The 24,680-nt window shown below is 42.6% G+C and overlaps 1 protein-coding gene and 1 long non-coding RNA gene across 6 annotated transcripts in view; one reads left to right on the top strand and one right to left on the bottom strand.

Moving 5' to 3' along the window:
* LOC143339673 (uncharacterized) overlaps positions 1-24,680 on the bottom strand; it is a 65,234-nt gene that overhangs the window by 10,153 nt on the left and 30,401 nt on the right. The window contains exons 4-5 of one of the 5 annotated variants that reach the window (XR_013079346.1): positions 23,809-23,927; positions 14,435-20,880 (exon numbers count right to left, since the gene is read on the bottom strand). The exons of 1 other annotated variant lie outside the window; for it this stretch is intronic. This is a non-coding gene — a long non-coding RNA (uncharacterized LOC143339673). 3 more of the 5 variants (XR_013079357.1, XR_013079358.1, XR_013079347.1) reach the window with 3 other exon arrangements.
* On the top strand, positions 4,952-13,300 carry insig1 (insulin induced gene 1). Its single transcript, XM_076761654.1, has 6 exons — positions 4,952-5,203; positions 5,332-5,679; positions 7,204-7,328; positions 7,531-7,697; positions 8,386-8,485; positions 10,732-13,300. The coding sequence occupies exons 1-6, from the start codon at positions 5,146-5,148 to the stop codon at positions 10,759-10,761; spliced, it is 828 nt and encodes a 275-aa protein (XP_076617769.1). The 5' UTR covers positions 4,952-5,145; the 3' UTR covers positions 10,762-13,300.

Raw genomic sequence — 24,680 nt, 5'->3', positions numbered from 1 at the left:
GCACGGATGCTGCAATTACCTATGATGCATTTACATGAAAAATTCCATCTTTTTAATGTGTCTAAAGTACAGTGTTTTAGCACTTAGACGGGAATAAGTACAATGATTTTGACACCTGAGCAAGAAGGGATAAACAGCATGAAGCTGAAGCCGTTTCTGTCGTAGTCAACTATCCGAGAGGTTGGATTAGGATGTTTCCCTTCATAATTTCACACAGGACGGAGGAAAGAAATTGTCAAGCTCCAGTTTGATAGATCAATTTACCAGCTGCTCCAGCAGGCTTTTCCTTTAGCTATAATTCAATCCCTCCCAGTCTAACAGCATAATCTATGACACGCTTGATCTGCTATTCATTTGAAGTGTCGTAGCATCCTGCTTTATCTTCTGATGTGGCTGAGACCTCCTCGGCGCCAGTGCCAGCTCTGCCGGTTGCTAGGAGCTATTTGCTATATGTAATTGTCATGGTTATTATGGCCCCGCATTAGCCAACATAAGACTTGTGATTTCAGCATCCACATTAATGCACATGTTACTGTCAGTAGAGGCACTAGAAGCTAAATTAAGACTCGAAAATCCTGCGGGATCTCTCTATTTTTCACTATTAAACGTGTTTGCCTTCTTTCAAATATAAGATATTTAGTGTGTCTACTCGTGTGGAAGTCATCTCAGGTCACATATCCAACAGTGCACTTTTTCTTAGTGGATTAACACATACACACTCAAGCAAAAACAGAGCGCACACACACACTCACTGCTGTAGGCTTTTATCCTCAGGCACCTGGATTGCCAAGAATTACATAGAGAGAAACTTATTCATTTGGGGAACGTACACACACTCCTTCCCAGAGACAAGCCTTCAACATACTCATTTTGTCCTGAGGCGGAGAAGAATACTATTGCCGGATTACTGGGGCGTTGTAGTAGTCTGGGGCCTTGGGGAGCTCCCCGGAGGTGCACCCTGCTCATTTTGACCTCCTTTCCCCTTTTGTGAAACATGGAGGCTCTGGCGATTTATCTGTGCTGGCCACATGGCCCACTGAAATTAGGAGAGAGTAAATATGACTGATGTCATTATCTATGGATTGCAGCAAAGTGAATGTGTCTGAATGTTGGTTTAGGACCACAACAGCGCGTTTGTAAAGAGGTCATCAGTGAAGTGTATGCCATTATATCAAAGCGTCCTTTAAAAAAGATATGAAATGAGTGAGGAAGAAAAGGAAACCTGCTCAGATGGTTAAAAAGCAGAGTTTCTTCTTTGACAGTCTTCTCATCCAATAAGATATGCTGTATTTGTTCAAGCCTTCTGCAGACACCAACATGACTCTAAGCACTCAGAAATGAGACGTGGGACAAATGCAAACTTTTCAACCCTCAATATACTTTCATGCTTGACTTGTTTGGTACAAAGTCGTGAAACAGCTCCAGTGGAGTGCAGCTGTGACATTTATATTTAACCATTCAGTTATCACTGCCATTTATGAAATGGAATTTTCTCATTCTATTCAAGTGGAACCAATTCAAACACAGTCAATTTGAATGTGCTGTCTGGAAGCTGTAATACCTATAAGATGACTTGTATATCCATACGTAATGCTAACATTAAAAAACTCATTTTGAAACTGCTCTGGTGAGACTAAGAAAGCTCCTTTATCTTTTAAAGTGTGTGATGACATGGTTAGTAACTCAGGCTTTAGAAGAAAGGAGCTTCCCTTCCCCTCCACATGCCATCACTGTTAAGTCTACGCCATGCTAGCTGCTCTCTTAGACTGCACTTAGACACAACATGCTTTTAACTAAATGTTAGCATCAGGGTGCTAAAGTGTTCACAATGACAATGCTAACATGCCGATGCAAAGCAGGCATAATGTTTACTGCTATCACCATCTTAGAATGCCATATTAGCATATTAACAATTGTTCATTTAGCACTAAACACAAAGTACAGTACAGTGCAGTGCATGAATGCGTGTGCCACAGTTCATAGACATGATGTGGAAACACTTCTGGATAATCTTCTCTTTGATTAATAAAAGAATAAACTCAATGAGAACAATGTGAGTAACTGTTGGTCAATGTCGTTTCTCACTCAATATTATCAGACAAGTCTGGAACAGCTCCAAGGTCCCAGCTTATCTATAACTACAGACACCAGAGTCTCCCAACATAAAGTGTGCAAAGGCCTCTGAGGCCTCACAGGTTAACTACCAAGTCAATGCATAAATTAAACACTCCTTTGTATCCACAAATTACTGGCACAACATTTCACTCAAAACCGCAAATGTGAACCTCACGGTGGTGCTGAAGGAAAAAGCTTACTAGTTCGTCAAGTCATCAGGTTACGTCATGTAGGAACCATGAAAGTCTGTGCAGAATTTTGTGCCAATCCATTCAGTAGATGATGAGATACAGACGGATGACAAATGAAAGGCAAAACCTGAACACATGAGAGGAGAAGCATAACGAATGCAGATGCTTCCACACAGGTGCACTGCATGGTACAATTAAGCAATTAACATCCAGTCATGCTCTGTGGCATGTATAAAAATGCTGAGCAGGCCCAGCTGATTCTGATTTTGCATCAAGATGGAAAGAGGAAAAGATTTAAGTGACTTTAAAAGAGGGTTGATTGCAGGGGTACAGATGGGAGGAGCTTCAGTCACTGAAGCTCAGACTGCTCAGCTGGCTTGTGTTTCAATAGGAACGGTAACTGAAGTGGCATCTGCATTTAGACCTATAGTAGTACAATATGTAAGGAAAACAGAGGAGCAACCCTTCTTCAGGTGACTGAGGATGTCAATGCAGGTCTGTCAACAACTGCGCAGAGAGTGATATTATAGCACAGCTGCAGAGCATAAACACATCATTACAGAGATGAATGCACATTTGAGAGTTCAGTGGTGCAAAGAGCATCTGCACTGGTCTACAAACACATGGAAAAAAGAGTTCTGTTCAGATGAGTCATCCTTCACTACAGTCTTGACAAGTCAATTCATGCAGCAAGAAAGCAGTACAGGCCTGAATGCTTGACCCCTAGTGGGGGATCTGGTGGCTCTGTTCTACTGTGGGGGGCATTTTGCTGGCATGGTTTGAGTCCCCTTTCTCCTTAGAGGCAAGGGTCACTGCAAATCAATACAAAGCTGTTCTGAGTAATCACTGAATGGTATGACGAGTCTAAAAAATGATGTGTTGCTGCAGTCACCAGATCTCAACCCAATTGGACACCTGTGGGAGATTTTGAACTGATGTGTGACATCCCTCTCCACCACCATCATCAAAACACCTTAAGAGGGAATATCTTAAGGAAAAATGGTGCTTCATCCATCCAGTCGAGGTCCAGAGAGTTGCTGAATCAATGCCAAGGTGCACTGAAGCTCTCCTGGCATAACATGGTGGTCCAACACCTTTGGTCTGCTGGTGGTACTTGAAGAAAAGTCAGGGGGATCGCCAAAGTCATTAGGGTTCATCCTCTGGGGAACATGAAAGTCTGGTAATCCATCTAACAGGACCAACAGACTGACATTGCAATTCCTAGAGCCATGCTGCCAGCATGGCTAAAAGTCTCCGGTGTGCCTACAGTGTTTCCATGTGTATTTTCATAAATATAGTTATTGGTGGGTTTTTTTTTTTAACTCTCAGTAATTGGGGCATTGTTTTCCTCCACATGGCACATCAAATCAGCCATAAAAAGAAGAGATAAATTCAGCAGTTGGGTTTCAGGCTCTGAAGCTGAACAGTTGGTGACAACCAGAAAGCAGTCCCCACACTGCACCAATACCCTGAGACATCAGCGCCACAGATAATTACACCAAAAAAAAAGGTTTTTAATTAAACTTAATTGAAAAGAAATGCTATCAGATTGATTTGCTCTCTGTTTTTGTTTACCAAATTCGCTGTTGGTCATGAAGCATCACTTTGTTTTGCAAGCCAATTTGCATGGAAAAGATGATTCATCCATGGTATTACTTTCTGCAAATTGCCAACAGCTGAAATTTAGTAAATTTGGCTTGGGACTTTTTGACAGTTAAATGTCAATAACTATAAATTTTCATGAATCTCACTGGAGTAACAATGTGGTGTTGTCTCATAAAAATGTTTTCACAAGTCCATGTTCCCTTATGCATGTCCTCAGACACGGTGAAAAACAAAACATGCACCTACAGATGTTTTTCACTGCACGTATGCAGTGGGTGGAGGTTTGTTATCGTACTGCCCTATATACACCGGGCTGGGCTACATAGGCTCTTGCAAAACATGTTTCCATGTTTTTGTCAGGCCTTGAAATACTATGTCATCCGGTGACTGAACCTTATCCATTCACATTATCTCTGACTGACGTGCCAGGGCCCTGCACGCCTCCCTTCCACACTCCTCTTTGCAAGTCATAGATCTTCTAACCTGACACAAAGTTCAACAAACCCTAACATGAGGAAAAGGCTGTGCCACTAATCTAGTTTCCGAAGGGCTGCTTATATAAAGGTACCTGTGCAGGAGATTGGATCTATTTTGTGGAGGTGCAGCCTGCTGGAATCGTCGGCACGTTGAGGAGCAACTTTTAAGTTCTGCTTTCAGTCTGGTACTGAACACATACTTCCTTTTCTTCATTTCCTTTCCATCGTGTATCTCTAATGCAGCTGTGGATTTCAGTTTATCCTGGGTTACTTTTACTACATTTTGCATCACTACATCTTTATATTTGCTCTTCTAATATCTCATTTAATTCCTGCAATGTACTGGATCCCTGCTTTACCCTCTAACTCTTCAAATTCTCTTTAATGCGTTTTTGCTGCCTTTTAAAGTAGTTCTCTGTTTCCACTTTCACTTCAGCTCTCCAGCCTCCTGCTTTGCGCGTCTGTTCCGGACGAGGGGGCGGTGGGGTGGCGACACGTCATATCAGCCGCCGCGCTCTGATTGGTTGCCGATTCTCACCCGACACAGCTGTGATTGTTTTCTGCAGAGGAAGCTCTTGCCCCCGGTATGAGCTCTGTGCTGTGGAATGGAGCAGCACTGCGTTTTTTGTGCCCCCTCTCTCTCAGTGTGTGTGTGTGTGTCTGCTAACGATGATGTGAACAAAACAACGTGATTGCAGCCCTTGTTGTAACGAGCAGGAAAACAAGGAAGCGAACCCGGTTGAGACCCGGAGGCGCGAATGAACAAGACTGGAGGTTTCTCATTGGAGCAGACACTGAAGACGTCTGGAGATCAAGGTAAGGATTAAGGATCACACTCTTTTGTTATTATAACGTCATTCAACAATGCGTCTCTCCACTTGTGAGCTAAGTGTATTCTGTCACAAACATGCGTCTCATTTTATCCCACGTCCCCTCTCCTGCAGCCCTAAAGTGCCAAATGCCCAGACTAGAGGACCACTGCTGGAGCTGCTCCTGTGCACCAAGGGTTGAGACCAAGCATCCATCTGGAGCGAAGTGGTTTGCATCCAAAGCTGAAGAAATGATGTCCATCATCACCTCGGTGCTCAGCAATGCGTACGGCTCTCTGCACGACGTCCGGACGGCCAACCTGATCCGCCGGGGTCTCGTCCTCTTCACCGTCGGAGCGTTCCTCGCCCTGGTGCTCAACTTGCTGCAGATACAAAGAAATGTCACACTGTTTCCCGAGGAGGTGATGACAACTTTGTTTTCGTCCGCCTGGTGGATCCCACCATGCTGCGGCACAGGAGCCGGTGAGTGGACACCACGCCGGTCGAAAAATGTTAATTAGTGCGTTATAAATAGTTGTGGAGGGCAGTTTGACCTCGGTTATCAGTAGTTTGCTGCTAAGTTTGGGACAAAGGAATGCAGAGAGGGGAGGGGTTACAGTACAGTAGACTTTTCCATATGATAAAGACTAGTATAAAGACTAAAATGAAGACAGAAAATTCAATTTACCTATAATTTATGGCCGCTAAAAGTCTGGAAATCATCTATGTGAGGTAATGCAGCCAACACACCATACTGTGCTGTACAGTTGTGCAATTTTAAACTATTTAAGAGACAAAAAACTCAACACTTCTGTTTTGGCACCGCTATCAGCGACTGTGTGATCAGGTGGTAGTGAATCATCATTCGGCTTTGTTTTTGTAACCTATTATACAAGCCTTCTTCTCTCAGGCTATATTAGTCTTGATGGTTTTGTCTGGCAGTCGGTTATGAAAAAGAAATTGACTCAGTACAGATGGTAGCGATTCTCGACCTCTGATTGGCCGCAACAGCCGGACACGAGGTGAGCTGCGCACTCATTGGCTCGTGTCATAACGGGTGAGCTAAGGAGGAGGTACTAAGGCCAGGAACCAGGAAGCGGGGAAAGAAAAAAAAAAAAACAGCATACATCCTCAGCTCCTCCTCCCATGTGCTGCAGGGCAGAAAACAAATGAAAGAAGAGGAGTAGTAACACGTCTGAACAATCTGTTGACATTAGTCTGTGCCTGTCAGTGTCTCCCAGGGTCACGTAGGAGCTTTTTTTAAGATTATCAGTGTTTAATTCAGGTGCTTGTAGTACAAAGCATCGAGTTTACAGGAAACTCTTGGTCTGTTTCTGTCTCCTGTATTCTCAAATATTGCTGCACCTAACATTTATCTTTCTTTTCTTTGGTCTATTAGTTTTTTTTTTTTCTATAATTTATAAATTGTCTATCTTGTAAAATGTTAGAGAGTAATTAAAAAGGTCTTTCACTTGTCCCCACAGTGCAAGAGGATGTGCACAGATTGCTTGTCTTGTCCCACCTACTGTCTGAGACCCAAAGATAAAATGACAATACCTAATTCCAGCTTCTAAATTGTGGGGATTTGCTGCTTGTCTTTGTCTTATGTGATGGTAAAGTAAATATCTTTTGGGTTTTGGCGCGACGCTGGCACAAAACAAGCAATTTGAAGACATTGCCGTGGGCTTTTTATGCTTGATTGGCAAGAAGAGTAGAGAGTATAAAAGAAAAAGGGAGCTCAACATCACACAAAACCAAGAATTACATCAAAAGAACAGCCAAAGATAAAAGAGAAGTTTAAGAGGCAACATTAAAAACAAAACTGAATTCATTTTTCAGCCGTTTTAAGTGTATGCAGGTGTCTAAATCAGTCACTAATTATGGAAGCGCGTGTTCAGCAAATAGAATAATCCCACACAGCAGCTCCATGACAGGATTTGCCTGCTGGCGTTTCACAGAATTTCTGCTTATCTTGTGTAATTCGGGTCTGTTTGTTCCTTTTCACAGCTGTTGTCGGCCTGCTGTATCCCTGCCTCGACAGCCATTTGGGAGAGCCGCACAAGTTCAAGAGGGAGTGGGCCAGCGTCATGAGGTGCATCGCGGTGTTCGTCGGGATCAACCACGCCAGTGTTGTATCCTCTCATAAAGATCTCACCTTGTAAATTTGTAAATGTTTTTTTTGTTTCACTTTTATGGAACAGTGTGGCCACCCTGCTCCACCCATAAGACGTGATGTAGCTTGGTGCCTGCAGGTCATCCAAATATTTGAGTAAGAGCTAATGTCATGCTAGCGTCAAACTGTTTGACTTTGTCCCTAACTGCCCCATAACACAGAAACTAGACTTCGACAACAACGTGCAGCTCTCCCTAACGCTCGCAGCCCTGTCCTTGGGCCTGTGGTGGACATTCGACCGGTCCAGGAGTGGCTTTGGTTTGGGCATCACCACCGCCTTCCTGGCTACTGTGTTCACACAGTTGCTGGTCTACAATGGAGTCTACCAGTAAGTTAGCCATTAGCTCTCATCCTCTGTAATAAAGCTGCATTCAGGTACAAGGGGGGTAATCAGTAGTGCTTTGTCGTCATTAAGTACTGGTTTCGTATCGCACCCACAATAAAAACCACATTGCTTAGCTTAACTATTAATTATATAACAGCGAGATGAACCCTGCCCTGGTTTGAATGAAGTAGATAAAATACCTGGAAGTGCGATTCCATCGAAAAAAGATGTGACAGATAATGCTCGAGGAGTTATATTTTGGGAAGCCCCCTCGTCTCTGGGAGCCCAATTAACGGGCCCTCCTAACGGCTTCAGTGGCACATCATCAAAACTACACAGCTGAGAAAAGGGATGGTTGTTCACGGTAAGAAGTTCAAAAGGCAGCTGCAGCTTCTGCTGACTTTACAAGGAAGAAACAGAGAGGGGAAAAATGAGGGGAGGTAATTATGATTTCAAACATGACTTGTTTTGTATGTTTTCTCAGAGATCTGTCTTCGGGGGTTGTCTCTTAGAGTTGATGTGTTGCTTACTCTGTGGCATCTTGCAACATCTTATTTAGCTTTTGAAGGGCTCGTTGTGTATTTTGACCCCCTCTGAAGAGGTCAGAGGTCGGGATCAGCCACAGAACAGAGTCATTAAACCTGCTCTGCATTATCAAGGATGATCAGATGAGATGATTTCTGTCTTTCAGGTATACGTCTCCGGACTTCTTGTATGTACGCTCCTGGCTCCCATGCATATTCTTCTCAGGCGGTGTTACTGTGGGAAACATTGGACGGCAGCTTGCTATGGTAAAGTCTGCAGCCATTTATAATATGTAATCCTGTAATTTAAGCCTCAGAGATATAATATATAACAGATGACTCCATTATTTTAAATGAAATTCAGGTATCTGATAAGTGGTGATAGCCTCACTCTGCATTAAAGCAATGAAAAATGAAGATTCTGTTAATCTATAATAGAAATAAATCAGCCCAAAGCATCTCTATTACGTAGTTGATAAGTTATGAAAAAGCATATGTGTTTACGGGAAAAACTAATATCAGCATTTATGTCGTGTGACTGTTGAATCTCTCAATGGGAAATGTGAGCAGAGTTAATGAATTAATCCACACAACTCAATGCTGCACAATCAATGTGTTTTAAAGAGCAAGCAGGCTTCAGGTCCCAAAGTTTAGCATTCATCTTTCTGTCTGCAAGGTTTGTTTTTTAAACAGCTGTGACTCCATGTGATGTCTTGAACATTTTTTTGGCCTTTCATATTGGCGAAAAATTATCCCTCCACCTTTAATCAGTATCTGCCTTCAAACATTTGTCTAAAGTGTGGAAGAGAAAAGGGTGACTTCAAAAGACTCCACACGTGCCTTACTTGCAATTATTCATCTGAACCAGGACAGCCAATAACATTGTCAGATGGTTTGTAGTTGTGCAAAGTGCACTGGACGCCCCCCTTCCTTCATAATTATCCCATCCAGGCAGCTTTGATGTCTTCATTAAGCTTGTGCCCGGAAGCCTCACCTCATTCTGTCTGTAAAGTAAGAGTCCCGTCACTCCCTCAGTTTGACTCAGTGAAAGCGTGAAAGCAGATTAAGGGCTGTTGTTTTTCACAGTCGTGGCGAGACACAGAGCCAGTCAGGACTCGGCTGACCAGAGGGTCATTTGCTACTTGTTGTTTTTGTTTGTGATGAGGCCTGAGGAATGTTGGCACAAGTCTGCACTCGTGTTTTTGTTCTCTGTTTTTCTCTCTCTCGCTCCAGTGAGTCATTTATGAGAAGGATCAGGAGGAACATGAGACTTTTTTTTTTTTTTTAAATTAAGGATTAAAGATTGTAACAGCGAAACAATCTGTTCGGCACATTAGCCATGCAGAATAAAAGCTCTTGTACTTATTAGATTTGCTTTAAAGCTGAATGGCTAATAATTTTACCAGCTTATTTGAAGTTACAGTCAGATGTGTCGCTAAACAGATCGCACAGTTCAGTACACAAACTGTTGACATTGTGTCTGAATACATTTCAATGGTTTTTGATGGCTAAAATGAGCAATAAGAAAAGCAGTACGCAGCTTCCTCCTGCTGAACAAGCACTACTTTCTTCCTCTATGGTACAAATGTTCAGTTTCCATTTGAGGAAGAAAGGGAACTGAAAGTAAAATGTTCCTTCCTTTAAAGGTATGAAGTGTAACATGTGGCCCGAATTTTAGTTTAAAATGTTTTTTAAATTCCAAACAGAATGGGAAGAAGTAACAATTCTGATGTTATGTCAGAGATATCCACTGCAGTTAGCATGCTAACCAGCTAGCTCCAGCCCGCTTTGTACCTCAGGAGGCGAAAGTCTGGAAGCGTAGCTCCTGTGATTTCAGCTGTTGGTCTCTTGTTCCGTTGTCTGCGGTGTGAACACCAACAATCCCCCACTGCTCTGATGTCTCTGTCAGGACAGATTCCAGTCAGCTGATAGGGCTGCTAGCTGCACGGCCAACTGAGCTAACTAGCTAGCAACAGCCAGAGCTAGCTACAGCAAAGAGTATAGCGAGCAGCAGTTAGCGGTAATTCTGAGGATATGCTGCTACTATTTGTTTAGAGCAACCTTCAACAGCCAAATTGCACCTTTTCAAAATCTTGAAATTTAAAGTCGTCCTGATTTGTTCTTAAAGCGGCAACATTTCCGCATTTACAGGAAAATCTGGAAATTGTTGACAGAGTTTGGTTTCAGCTGCAGTTTGGAGTTAACGGGAAACTGAAACTTAACTATAACTAATGTGTTCATGTGTGTCTTGCAAATGAGTCACCAGAGGGTGTTACAGGGCAGAACATAGCAATAGTTTGAGTGATCAATGACTAACGTGTCTCTACATGAGTTCTCTTACTATACGGATCATAAATCTACATCAGAGCTCACATATGACTCACTTTAGCCACTATCAGGACACATTCAAGAAGCTACTCTGATATTCTAACTGTTTTCCTAATTGTTGCATCACACTGATTGATTGATCGATTTGTTATTAACACCCTGCTTCCTCTCTGTCTCCCCCTCAGGGTGGTGTCGAGAAACCCCACATGGACTGAACGGCGGAAACGCAGACAGCCAGGCGAAGGATGGCCGATGTACAAATGGACAAGTTATGTGAAGAACGAGACGAATAACAGGAGAAAAAGACTCATTGTTTTGACGTCATCCTTTGTTCTCGTAACAGTGCGGGTCAGAAAAGCCCCTCGTCTAACGTGCCATGTCCTCTACACCTCCTTGTGGCCAAACGACCTCCCCCTCCGACCTCTGTTGTACTCCATTAGCATTAAGGCTTCCTTCACGCTAGACAGGAGGATGGTGTTTGCCTTTTTTTTGTTGTTTTGAAGTGAACTGTTGACTGGTTTTATTTTCATGCTGGAAGTACGTGTCTCTCAGCAGTTTAAGGAGTGGAAGCGTGCGTGTGTGTGCTTTAGTGTGGCTGTAACCTGGTCTTAGCAGAGAAGACACGAGGGGGCTGCTATAATGTCTCTTTTTTTTTTTAAAGCCTGAATTTAATATGATCATAAAAGGGAAATGTAGTATGAGTGGGCAAAAAAAATGTCTTCACTCTCACGTAGAAATGTATTCAGCGGCCTCGGTTGCGTCACTGAGGCACAGGACAGATGTATGTTCCCAGTTAAACCAAATTAAGTATTTATTTTATCATCTTTGAATGACCCCAAGCCAAATATTTGATAATGAATGATGCTTCAAGTGCTGAAAGGAATAGTTTGACATTTGAAATATTTGGGAAATTGCTTCCTTGCGGAGAGTTAGATGAGAAGATTGACGCCCCTGTCATACCTGCACGGTAAATATGTTAGCTAAAGCTAGCAGCTGGTTAGCTTAGCTTTGTACAAAGACTGGAAACAGGCAAACAGCGAGCCTTGCTATGCTAAAGGTAACAAGCCACCTACCTGCATCTTGAAGCTCGCTAATTAGCACGTTCTTAAGTGACCATAAAATAGACGATTGATAACACTATCATACTGTATTTGTTCTGTAAACTCGTAGCTAAAGACAGAAGGTGGTTAGCTTAGCCTAGCTTAGCACAAAGACTGGAAACGGGGAAACGGCCAGCCTGTCTCGACTGAAGTTAACAAATTCTACCAACCAGCATTTCTAAAGCTCACTAATTAACACATTATGTCTAGTTTGTTTAATTCAAACTTAAAAATCTGAGCTAACCGCTGCTGGTGATAGCTACATGTTTACTATACAGACACAAGTGTTATCAGTGTTCTCACTTCGGTTTCTAAGAATTATGTACAGGAGTGCCAACTACCACTTTGTGCTAGCTGATGTTCACTTGTGTATATGATGATTCACTTCAAGTGTTAAGAAATTTGGAGCAGAAAATGTAAACTGTTTTAGGTCCCTCAGTGGGAATTAGTCGTATTTACCTGTGAGTGGTGTCATACTGGGAGCTTTCCGTCAGCACAAAATCACATTGTAGCCTACTTGTTGGAAAACTACGCAGACCTTCAGTATGTTGTTTCGTCTGTTTCTGACACGTTTCAGACAGACGGACAAAGGATTGTTTCGTAAAGAGGAGAAGACGTCAAAGCATTAGCCTGGACTGAAAGACGTGCACTTTTTTATTTTGTTTTATTTTTTAAATCGGCAGAGTGATGAAAGCCACCATGGTGGTCCGTGTTTTGAAAGAATGTACCCGGAGTTGACTTCATCTTTTGCCAGCATTCGTGGTTCATGTCAAACCAGTTTCTACCACTTTCCACTGATGATTTTTCCTTTATGACCAGGTGTTAAATGTCTTGTACAACAGACTTGTGATTCCCATCAAACGTTTTACTGTGCTATCGTACACATTTCCCACTTTAAATTGTATCTTCAAGCTCATGCTAACAGTTTGGGAACATACAGCGGTTGAAGGAGAGGGCAGGACATTATTTCTTAAGATTTGCAATCTGTGATTGCCTGTGTATTATAGAATGTAGTGCTTTTGTCACTATAACAGTTTAGTTTTATCATTTGTACAAACATAATGACATTATTGCTTGTATGTATAATGGCTTGCCTATGTAATCAGACAGGTATTATTACCATACTAGGCCAACAGTATGATAGTTAGTGTTTGGGGGTCTAGAGGATTAAGTGCAATCAGAGTATACATGAGCCGATTATTTATTATTATTTCTGACAATGGCTAAAAAAAAATATAACTTGTAAGTATATGCAGTGTGGATACTTCAAAAAAGCAATAACATCTTTGTTTTTTGTGAACAAGATTTTGTTTGTCAGAGATTACATGCCTTTTAGAGTCAATACCAATGACTCTCACCAGAGAGACAACATAAAAAAATATATTGTGTCAAACTGTTGTAAAAAATCTCATTTAGTAGCATTATGGAAGGAGACCTGATTTATTTTTTTAAATACTTTCTTGTGGCAGATCACTTCAGGTTGAATCTGCTGACATTCAGGTGTGCTAAACTGAAGAGGAAGCTTTATTTTTTTGAGGTGGTGAAGCACCTTCTGTTTCGATGTTTCAGAGTTTCTGTGTGTGTCTGATATTTCAGCTGTGTATCGTTTTTGCTACCATGGATTTAAGTGAAAAATAAAAACACCCGACAAGGATGTCTGCCTATAGTCGTAACTCACGCGTGGGACTGGATGAAGGGATTCAAAAGGAGTTTCTTATAGGAGATGGATAAGAATCGCGTGTCTGGTGCTCACACATTCATTCTATCAGGAAGAAAAGCAGAAACTAAACCCTCTCTTCAGTCATTCTGCCTCTGATTACCAGACACCAGCCTAATTACACGTCTCAACAGCTTCCATGAGACAATAGCCCTCTGATTTTTATTAAATTTTATTTTTTGGGGTGGGGGGTTCAATGCAGCCCCAGCTCAATCGCACCGGAGCTTTCTGGGGTGCTGACGATGGCATTTTGTTGTGTCTGCTGTCACAGCCAAGTTGAATAGATGAGGACAGTCTTTTGTCCGGGGTCTCTGTCAGTCTCCAGAGCCATTATAATGTCTTCGGCTGCATCTTCCCTCTCTCCCTCCTCTCCCCTCCTCTGTAAGACCCCTCCTTATCCCCCGCAAAAACCCCTGAAACTACCCCTCCACCCCCTCTGTGTCACTGGGATCATGAGGAACTGCCCTCCCCCCCCCCCCCTCTGTCTACCCCCTCTCTCTGAACACGCCTTTCTGGAGGGCAGACTTCTATTTATACCTAGCGGGGGACTGACAGTTAACCTTTTGCACTGGGGGAAATTTCTGGGAGTGGGGCCAATATCTGTGGGTTATTCTGAATGAACCCCTCGTTCTGGGAGCCTCTCTATACATCCATGTATCTGCTCTCTATCTATCTATCCATCTATCCATCCATCTATCTATCTATCTATCTATCTATCTGAAAGGCCAACGATCCAGCGCCACACGCCACTTCTTCTTTCTCCCTCCTCTTTCAGTCTCCTCCTCTTCTCAGGCAGAATAATTGGCCAGGCTTCAACCTCCTTTCATTTCCAGCCACAGCAAACTGAAAGACTCCATTAGAGCGCCTCCTTATTGCCAAAAGAACCCCCTCTCTTTCTCTCCCTTCCTCTTACCCTCCCTGTCCTTCCTTCAAGGCGAGGAGACAGGCCTTGGCCCATCTGATCTATTGATTTGAGCCATCTATAGGCTCTGCTCTTCAATTCCATCTCCTCGCAGCACCTTTGTGTTTTGATTACGTCTGTTATTGAGCCTCTAATTTGCTGCAGCGGGTCAACTGCCACTAAACATGAAGACAATGATGTTAGCAACTCTCAAATTATAACAGGCTACACAGCACTTACCCTCTATGAAAGTCACTTAAAGATAACAAGCAGAGGCCCATCAGGGGCTCAGTCAGCACAAACACATGCTGTGCAGCCAAACATAGTGCAAATCCACAGCAGTTTATTTAAAAAACTCGCAGAGATCCCAAAGTTCCCAAAGATACCAAATATGTCAGGATGCATTTTGGGGAAATGTGTATAAAATGATGCACGAGGCATCTTGAATATTTGAAAGGCTTTGAAAGCCACACAGCTTTAATGAAGGGATTGAACAGGCTGATACAGAGAGGTGTGTACGTGTTACCTGAGGGGAATCTTAAAATCACGTCTTTTTTTAAATAAGTGGAAAAGTTTGTGTTTTTGGTGGGTTAATGCAGCTTTTAACAAAAGATTTTGTTTGAGACTTGTGGCGAGAGAGAAAACATCTTCGTATTCAATATGAGACTAAAATACCTTTTTCTCTGATTTAAATGTTTTATTACATTTTCCTCATGGTTTCACACACATTTACAACTTGACACAGAAGAAAACATCAGATTGTCGTCGTGTTCCTAAACCGTTATGTTGGATAAAATTAAATAAATCAACAAATAAATGTCTTCAGATTTCATAGAAAGAAAGAAAGATGAAGACACAAAAACATAAATACACAGTCAGCCATGTTCATTCATATTAATGGTATAAAATTCCTGCCATTAACACCTTTCAGCCTAGCTAACATACATCCATATGAGCCGCTGTCTGTAATCCACTTTAAATGACTTTTTCAGACTTTTGCACAGTAATTTGTGCTCACCTTGGGGCCCCTCAGCAGCTTCTCACTCACACTCCCTCTGTTGTGAACTCCTCATCTGCCTGTCACACACATTTAAAAGTCTCTCCGCTGCTTTTACAGACGTCCTGACAAGTGTTCGGTCCTCCTGGAAATAAATCTAAACAGCTTGTTTTAGAAATGCAGGTGGCACAAAGACACGATGGAGAGCAGAGAGAATGGAGAGACATTAAGAGGCACAGGAGAAGTAAACCATGCAGAATAACACGAGATTACTGTGCTGTCTATTCAACAGTGATTGCTTTTGTTACCACCAGATGACAGTATTTATCCTCTCAGCTTGTCTGGACATTATTACCATGACATCTGTGGACCCCTGGTGGAGGGACAGGGGACAACAATTTCTTGCAAGCCCTGATCTTACAATGCAAAAAGGTTTAACCTAATCATCCAACTACTTTTATGAAAACTAAATTTAGGAAGCATAAATCTCCTTAAGGCTTCAGACAGAATACAGATAGAGTATTTAAACATCTGAGATAACAAGCTCTAGAAATGCATGTTCAAGTCTGCAAATGTTGCACAGAAAGAGGGAAACTTCAGAAAATCCTCTCAGCAAAGGCGAAAAAAAACACAGATTTTCCTTAAAGCCTCTCACAGCCACTGATGAACACAAAAATTCAGATTCAAAAAGATAATTTATTAAACAGTGGCAGGGATATTATTCTTGGAATATTTATCTCACACTGCAGTGAGCGGGCAGAGTCACATGCATGATAGAAAAGGTCAATGAAATGGATTTAGTGTGGAGAAAATCATTGCACACTCTTATTTCTCTGCCAAGAGGTCTTCAGTGGCATTAATGTCCTGCTCTCTGCGATATATAATGAAAGATTCTGTGTGTGAGAGAGAGAGTGTGTGTGTGAGTGTGAGTGTGTGTGTGTGTGAGTGTGTGTGTGGGTCGTTTAGGTCTACTGAGTCTTCATTACACCAGAGCTGGGTCCACTCCTGTCCTCTGCCCTCGCTCATTGCCTCTCTCAGTGCCGGCCAGGAATAATGAATTACAGTGGATGCCATGGGGGGGCTGAGTGAGTGGCTCAGAAGTGGACTCCATTTTAGCTCAAATTACCTCTCAGATCCCATTCAAATGGCAGTCTCAGGCTGCTCTCTGCCTTCTCTCTGTGTTCCTGTCTGGGGTGAAATTATCCGCTCACACCTTTTCTTCATTTGCTCGTTTAAGAGGCTGTGATTCCAGCTTCTCTTTGTGGTCACCCCTCCAGTGATTAGGTGCAATCCCGGGAAAATCAAAGGGGCACAAGCAAAACACCTGCACAAAAACACAGGGAACAGGCTGCAGATACAGCATCATCTTTAACAGTGTAAACAACAGTTCACGTCTCACTGGGATTTATCAGTTCAGTCAGCATGCTCAGCCTTGTGAGCTGCTGATTCCTCTTCTTCCTCCGCAGGACAATAATAAAAATGACAGCATAAACCTCAGGTGATGGCACATTATGCATGCCATCCAAACAAATCCTTCCCAGTGTAAATTAAACACACCCAGTGCATCTTACAGCCCAGATCAGACTCTGTAAATCGAGCCGGGTAATATGAATAACTGAATAAAAGGTAATGGAATAAATCAAGGTGAGCATTTCCATTGCATGATGTATCCTGAGAGGCAGACAACAAAAAAGTCTGCATGTTGCGGAAACTCAGAGAGTATGTACGCCACTCGTCAATCATGCTCAATCCTTAGTTTTCTATAAATCATTAAAGAATTAAACATGAGGAGATGCCTACAAATGGGCTTTAATTGTGCACATATTTATCAAAATATCAAATATGAAAAACACAATCCCTAAAATCAAAAGCCCAGACACCTGTTGTGTGGAATCACACACATCTACAGCAAATGTAAACAAAATGAGCCGTTCATGGACACACACACACACACACACACACACACACACATCCAGGAAATATGTCCAATGTCACCTGCTCGAATATTGTCAAAAGAATGCTTCATTTGCATAATCCAAATCATGCTTGCGGCCCTGTTTAGGATGCACTAAAGGTCGATGTTTGTCATGTTTTAATTAGTCTTCATTAGTAGGCGTAAGAGGCATTTCTGGGAAGCAACAGGCATGCAGCCTATTCATCTCGCTGCTGAGAGATGCACAAAGTTGGCAGGCTAAATCCATCTGGGAAAGTTATTGCGCCTAAAATGGCCTTTGACAGCGCGCCCCCCGATAAGTGACAAATTCACAACATGCCCGCGACTGGGGGGTAAAAACAACTCAGGTGCACAAGGGGGTGAAAGGGACTCCGCGCACATGGCGCTTTCAGGGGAGTCCAGCACTATTTTGGCGAGTTGAACGGCGCAGGGCGCGATGCCACACAGGGAGAGGGGTCGAATAACCGCTTATGACTGACCTCTTTCCACTATAATTAAAGTTGCAAGCTGGACTCAGAGACATAACAGAGATTGTTGCTCCCATTTAGAGTGAAACAGAAATAAACGACGGCACGCTGGATTTTTTTTTTTTTTTTTTTACCTTTCATTAAATGCGTAACTTTTAGCAGCTGTATGATCAGATCTGGCTTGCACAAAAACTTTTAGACGGGCTACAGGTTGTAAGGCTGCAGGTTGGTTTGCTGCAAGACTTGCTTACATTTAAGAAGATTTAGACATTTTTATTTAGCACTGTAACATGCATTTGAGGCAAAAAGCCCCTTGCAGAGATGCAGTGAATGCAAACAGTACTTCCGCCTCAGATTTGCAGGATATTTGCATGGAAACAGAAATAAAAGCATAAACATCACGCATTTTGTTGCGGTGACATATTTTACTGCCCTGCCTGCGTGCTTTAACCTGCTCTCAGCCTACAAATAAGAGTTTACTCTGCAGCAAGTGCTTTCCACCTGTCTCCCTCCACACTTGTCCCTGCCTCCTGTTAAACGCAGGAGCTCGGGACAGGTGCACGAGGAATCTGGACCATCCAAGACCCGTGAAGCATCCTGGGTGCCCCGCACAGGAGCACCAAAGAGCACAAACTTCAGGGGCCACCACTCATAGATGCCCCCTCACCACCCAAAGCCCACGTTGCACGGTAACATATTTGTTCTGTGACTGAGAATTTAAACCTGTTCTCCTCACGGAAATGGTTGCAAAGGGTGGTTGATTCTGCGCTGTCACGAGCAGGACAGTGTGAAACGTCCCGCCGAGCAGCTGGAAAAAGTGCAGGACGTGCAGAACAGTGATGTACCTGCAGCAGGCGGAGGTGGGAACTTTGAGGCTTTAACAGCGTTTGTGAGGAAATTCTGAAGAAAATAAAACTCGTGCATGACTTTGACACGTTTATTTTGAAAATAATAGTGAGAAACTAGTTTTAAAGTTAAAAAGAGGAAACTCTAGATGGACGTAATGAAAGGCCCTCCACTTTAAGCGATTTTTTTTTTATTGTTTAATCTTTTCTTTTTCTTGAGGTAATAATTTAGGACAGGCTGTTTCAAAACACCCTTCTACTCTACCTTTAAATAATTTCAAAATAAAATCAATCAGGTGGACATTGATTTTCAATTTAGAGCACGCCTGTAATGACTGGCTTACTGGTGTGGAGAGCTACCATGTTTGTTTCATTGTCTTTCCACCTGCTCCTTTGTGTTGGGCTTACTGGTGAAACTTTGATTTCTGTTTGAGCAGCTTATATAGCATTTTTAGTCTTATTTTTAAAAGCCTCATCCCCATGAAGTTCGACTTAAGCTTCCTCGTTTCGCAATAAAAGACTGAGAAATTGAACAAACTGACTCCTCATGTTCTTCATCTAGTTTTATGTTACTCTCACTGAGACCAGCTTGGGCTCGTAATAATCCTATTTAGCATCACTGACTTTGTGAAAACTGTATTTTCCAGTGCGACGCTTGGGCCAGGCGACAAATCAAAGTTAAATTTATTAAACTTTGCACCGTAAAAATGATTATTTGTCTTTATATTGGTCCAGCTTACCAGTTTCCGAGGCGACATCTAACACAACTCAATTAACCATCGCTAAAGAAAGTTTTCTCTCTTTTTTAAAAATGTTTTTTGTTTTTGTTTTTGTTTTTGTTTTTTTCCTTTTTCAATAGGATGTAAATTCAGACAAAAGTGCGGCTGCTTTGTCTGGAAGAAAGTTCACTTTTTTGACATATTTATTCCTTAAAAACGTGATGGGGGGAAAAAAGTAACTTTCCACTGAATGTTTTTCTCTTATTAGTGACGCGTTCAAGTGTTTGCTGATGGGAACTCAGCTGCATTCAATTAGCCTCCATCTAATTTCGCCGAGGCCTTAATTGCGCTCAGGGTGGTGCAGTTGTTTGTGCTAAGCTCTGTTTGAGACTTCTGCGGAGAAATGCGAGCCGCTCCTTAAGAACAATCCCAATTCAAATGAGACTTATCTACGCCAGAGCGATCAGACGGATTAAGAGTTATTAAAACCTATAAAGGGCTGAAACCAGAAGATTCAGCAGCCCCAAAGTCCGCTGCGTGGCGACTCCAGAGGATTTCTCTGTAAACACATTCACACCACGGGAAAAATTATATAGACATCATCTACATACAGTGATGTATGATGAATAAATAGTGGAGTAAAGAGTGTTATCTAGAGGGCGAATCAGCAACGGAAACAAGCATAAATTAATTAGACAACCAGACTTTTGAGAAGCGCCATGTTACTGCATGTTTTCCCTAAAAACAAAAATCCAAACTTAAGTTTTATATCACGCCATGACTTTTAGAAGAATAACTAGTATATTAGGAGTTAACCCAAATAAACTTTCCATACAGGCCACCGTATTTCTGCAAGATTTGACCTGTAAAACGAAGCAAGAGTAGCTTATGAGGCAGGAAGAGCTTCGCGCAGGATACGCTGCAAAAATGTCTGTATCTTTGCGCAAGTGGTCAAAGTGCACCAATGCGATCAAATAATACATTTGTTTGTCATCCAAATCCACTTTTTCCCACAAGTTCCTTGTGATCTGCCCATTTGTCCCATAGTCAACACAATGCACTCTCTGGAAAATTCCTGGGAAACAATGGGGCACTGGACACAGCCGAGGCTCCCTTACCAAATCCGAATATTTCTCTTAGATACATTTTATTTCCAAACTGCTTGACTTTTTGCAGTGTGGACCAGACGCAATTAGGCCCGTTTCTAATCTTTGCTAATTCGGCCGCCATGCTTTTGGCTGACCCGGGAGGGAAAAACAGGAGGGCAGCGAGCTTCCAGGCCCACAAAAGCGCAACAAAAAAAATCATACAGGATCATCAAATAGGAGAGACGTGCTTTCAGGTTTTGAAAGGCACAGGAAGCTGGAGGATTTGGTCCGACCCCTGCACGGTGACAGAGCTGATATCTTAGAGACCCCCATTCATCTGGAGGGAAGGATGGTGACCGGGGGGGAGGTAGGGGTGCTGGGGTATGTGGTGGGGTGGAGGGGGCTCAGGGTGCATCTGCAGAGGTCCCACCGCCCTCTGATCTGTGAGCTGGCACACATCACGGCGTCCATTCACAAATCCTCCTTCTGCGCGTCACCTTTTGTAGTACTCCATAGTACTGAGCGCTGGTGACGTGTAAGACAATCCTACCAAGGAAAATAGAGAGGAAAAAAAAAAAAATAGGTTATAGGAACTCAAGGACAGGGCACATGCGCACAATGCATGCGATTTATTATAGTAGTAGTAGGAGGGGTGTGTATATATGTGTGTGTGCGTGAGGAGGAAGAGGATGGGGGGGGGGGGGGGGGGGGCAGAGCTATAAGTGAATATGAAATAGACCCGGTTGCTGGATTTATAGGCTGCATAGAAACAACGCCAGACGTTCAAACTGTGCGCTTGCAGCCTTGAATTTGTCTAAAACCAGAAGATATTAACCCTTCAGTGCAAAGCGAAAGAGACCCTGCTCTGCTTTTTTGAGCAAACAAGAAGAAAAAAAAAAACAGAAGCATGCACTTGTTTAGTGGAACCTGACAGACATGACGTACGATAATCAATATTTCCTGCTTCCCTGAACAAGAACAGAATGTATTCGTGGAGAACAATAATTTCATCCAGCCTATGCTTTAAGCTTATGGCAGCACTCTCAATCCACTCCTAAAAGAGGCAAAATAACGCCTTAATGCCAAGGTGGTCGCACATGGGCAAAGCAGCAATAATCATCAAAAGAATTCTCCAAAACTTCATAATATCGATCAGCGGTCTGACGTGGGCCTGCTGGCGGCTGTCTGGACGTTACGTGGCAGGCTGCTGTGGAGCAAAGGTTAACAAATAACGCTTGAATATGAAAAGTGCGCATTTGTGTTCCACGTGCGATTGGGATGGCGGGCCAGGCTTCGATTTCTGCACATATCTGAGTAGCAAATTCATGTATTATATCATCATATATCATTCAGATTTGTCTCAAAGCGCAACACTGGACTGTGATCAAAATGTGAAAACGCAGCACGTGCACAGGTTGTAAAGTCACCTTAGATAAAAACTGCACGCGCCCATAATACAAGCGACTGAGGCCTGTTTGGTAAGCGCATGCATGCGCGTTATAAAAGCTGTTTTACAGGCTGGTTTTCACAGTTTTCAGCATGTTAGAAGCAAGAAAATTAAAATATTATTGTGGATTCGTACATCCATTCAGCAGTGCGTGTGGACAGCCCAGGTCCAGATATATATATAAAAACAATTGTGTTAAAGAGTGAGGGACCATCATAAAAGCTTCCTTTTAAAACTGCCCTTTGCTCTTTGTATTAATATTTTAATAAACATCCCAAAGACAGAATATGGAGGGGCTTCACCATCCAAAGCAATCTGATTGTCGACAAAGAGCAAGACAATAAAACTACAAAGCAAGCATGGCACCAAAAAAACAGCCAAACATAATCATAAGGCAGGCTCATGAAACAGACTAACTGATGGCTCCATATGAGTCGATTAATGACTGACTTTAGGTAGGAATAAAAATAAATAACAACAATATCACAATATGCAAATCAGCTGAACGCTACTGCGCGATTTTAACCCTTAATCGACCAGGACAAACTGTCCTATAATGCATTTTCATCCACAAGCACAAAAGTAAAAAAGCGAAAGTCTGTTTTATACACAAATCTTCAGCCAGTAGAGAAAGTAAACACAGCGGTGGTGAGGATGATAGCCCGACTGACTCTCTGCCAAAACAGGACATATTTAGTTTTATTTTTTAGCCACCACAAACCAAGACAAGCCAGTCAAAAGTGAACACTGGTGGGGTTTTGTGCTTGTGAGTATACACTGCAAAAAATACACATATAATCGAGTTTTGACTATGAAAAGCTTCTTTTCCTGCTAAAACCTGCAGTGGAGTGAGATGACTTCTGCACACATGCTGTTTCACCTTATTTCAGGTCCTGTGCGTAAAAACCACTGTTCCCGATCAGCTACCATCATCACTCTTCATTTTTTTGTCTTAAAACGCCGCTTCAAAACGGGAACAAGTGCCAGGTGTGTCAATTATGAAAGGAAAATAAGATTCCAGGGCTTACAGCAGACTGGCCTGTTAAAAATGCGTATTTTTTTGGCACTGCACACAGGCTCTGATTATAATTCAGTGCTTGAAATGGTGTCATTTCCTCCAGACATCCCTGTTTTTGCTGTGAGGTTAGAGGCCAAGCCCGGGCGGTAGCGGCCTGTCTGTGCCTCCATTGTCTGCTGCTTATTTAGCGCTCAACATTAATCTGCGCTTCCCCTCACAAGTGAGAAACAATCGCAGCATGAGAGTGGCCTGTCTAATTACATCTTTCACTCCCAACTTTCACTTCAGCAGCCCGACGTGAGAGCTCGGATGGGCCCTTTGTGGTGGGGACATGGAGGATAGGAGCAGGGGGTATTGTTCAGGTAGATTTTGGCATGAGATTTTTTTTATTTATCTATTTATTTTATTTTATTTTTTTAATGCAGCGGTATCAGAAAGCAGGCGTTCATATTTAGTTGAAAAACACTATTCAAAGATCAGCTTGAAGATGGAGAATCTGTGTGCATGTGAGCTGCAAATGTACGCTTAAACAGACTGAGCACAAACAAATATTTAGCCAATGAGACTTCAGTCTAATTGCTTTACAATTTGCACAAAGCCTGTGCTGAGCAAGTCGAAAAGTCAACGATGGGAAGTTCGCTGCAGGACAGTCCCTGCCTTAGACTCGAGCTTACATTGCAGCCTCTAACGTGCCACAAATACAAATTAAAACAACTGTTCTGGGCAGCAGGTTATTGATGCATCCGTAAAGCAGCCCAAACATTTCCTTTATGCCAAAAGTCACCACAGCTCGAATAAATGTGAACAATCCATTCATAACAGAACGGCTGCGCGGCCTATGATGCACAAATAATCACAACAAAGTATGCGCCTGCGTTCATTTCCGAAATTTGGATAGAAGTTACCCCCAAACCCCCCAAAAACTAGAAGAACAGACAATGCATGCTTGTAATAATAGAAAGAAGGCAGCTGACTGACTTTCTAACTCATCTGTTCAACGGCTCCTCACTTTAGCTCAGTCTTGCTGCTCCTCTGGTCCTCCTCGATGCCCCCTTTTTTTTACGCGCAGCCCCGGTTCAAACGCCAGCGGAGAGCCGGCTGAGCCATCCCCGCCAGCCCGCTGGTGTCCTGGGAGGAGGAATACAAACTTAGTGCTGGTCAGCAAAGTTACTCAAAGTTTTGTCTTTGGCGCGACTCGGTACCCTGAGCACCGTGCACAAAACAGTTTGTTTGCATCACTGATTTCTTTTAAAGGGATATGGACCCAGTTCTTGGTCGACCGCAGCGTCACGACAGGCGAACATGAGAACATCAAAAACACTTAACACACATCCCTGCGCGTTTGAAATCAAGACAGGGAAAGACTCTTGGGCTGTCACGTTTCAGTTTTGATGCGTTTTGGTGCCAATTATGGAGCGACTGGAAGCAACATGTCACGTTAGACCATCCTGCAAACCAGGGTGGTAAAATTTCATGAAGAATGGGTTGATGCTGCCGTGGGTTAAAAAAGAGATAAATCTTTTCATTTAATTCAATTTTCAAGAAAATACAGACACCCCACCCTCAGATTAGCGTATAGAAATGCAGCAATTCTGCGTTCCGCATTTAACCTTGTCCAGGACAAACTGGCTTTAAGTTACTGAGTCCAGTTCTCCGTACAGGTGCTATAACAACATTTCATACAGATATATTGAGAGATATTTCCAATAGATAACAGTGTTTTCACTCCTGTCTCAATGCGTATTATCACGTAATATTTAAGCGCATGTTGCCTCAAAGATTTCCATGTCACGGATCTCCAAATGCACCCCAATGTGCCATTTTACCCTATTTTGATTGGATTTTGTCTCGTCTGCCTTCATATGAGCAGATTTTCTGTTG

Source organism: Chaetodon auriga, chromosome 21 (assembly GCF_051107435.1).
Source record: "Chaetodon auriga isolate fChaAug3 chromosome 21, fChaAug3.hap1, whole genome shotgun sequence".
Classification (NCBI taxonomy): Eukaryota; Metazoa; Chordata; class Actinopteri; order Chaetodontiformes; family Chaetodontidae; genus Chaetodon; species Chaetodon auriga.
Note: the sequence above shows the minus strand (reverse complement) of the source record. Positions and strands in the feature narration are given on the sequence as shown.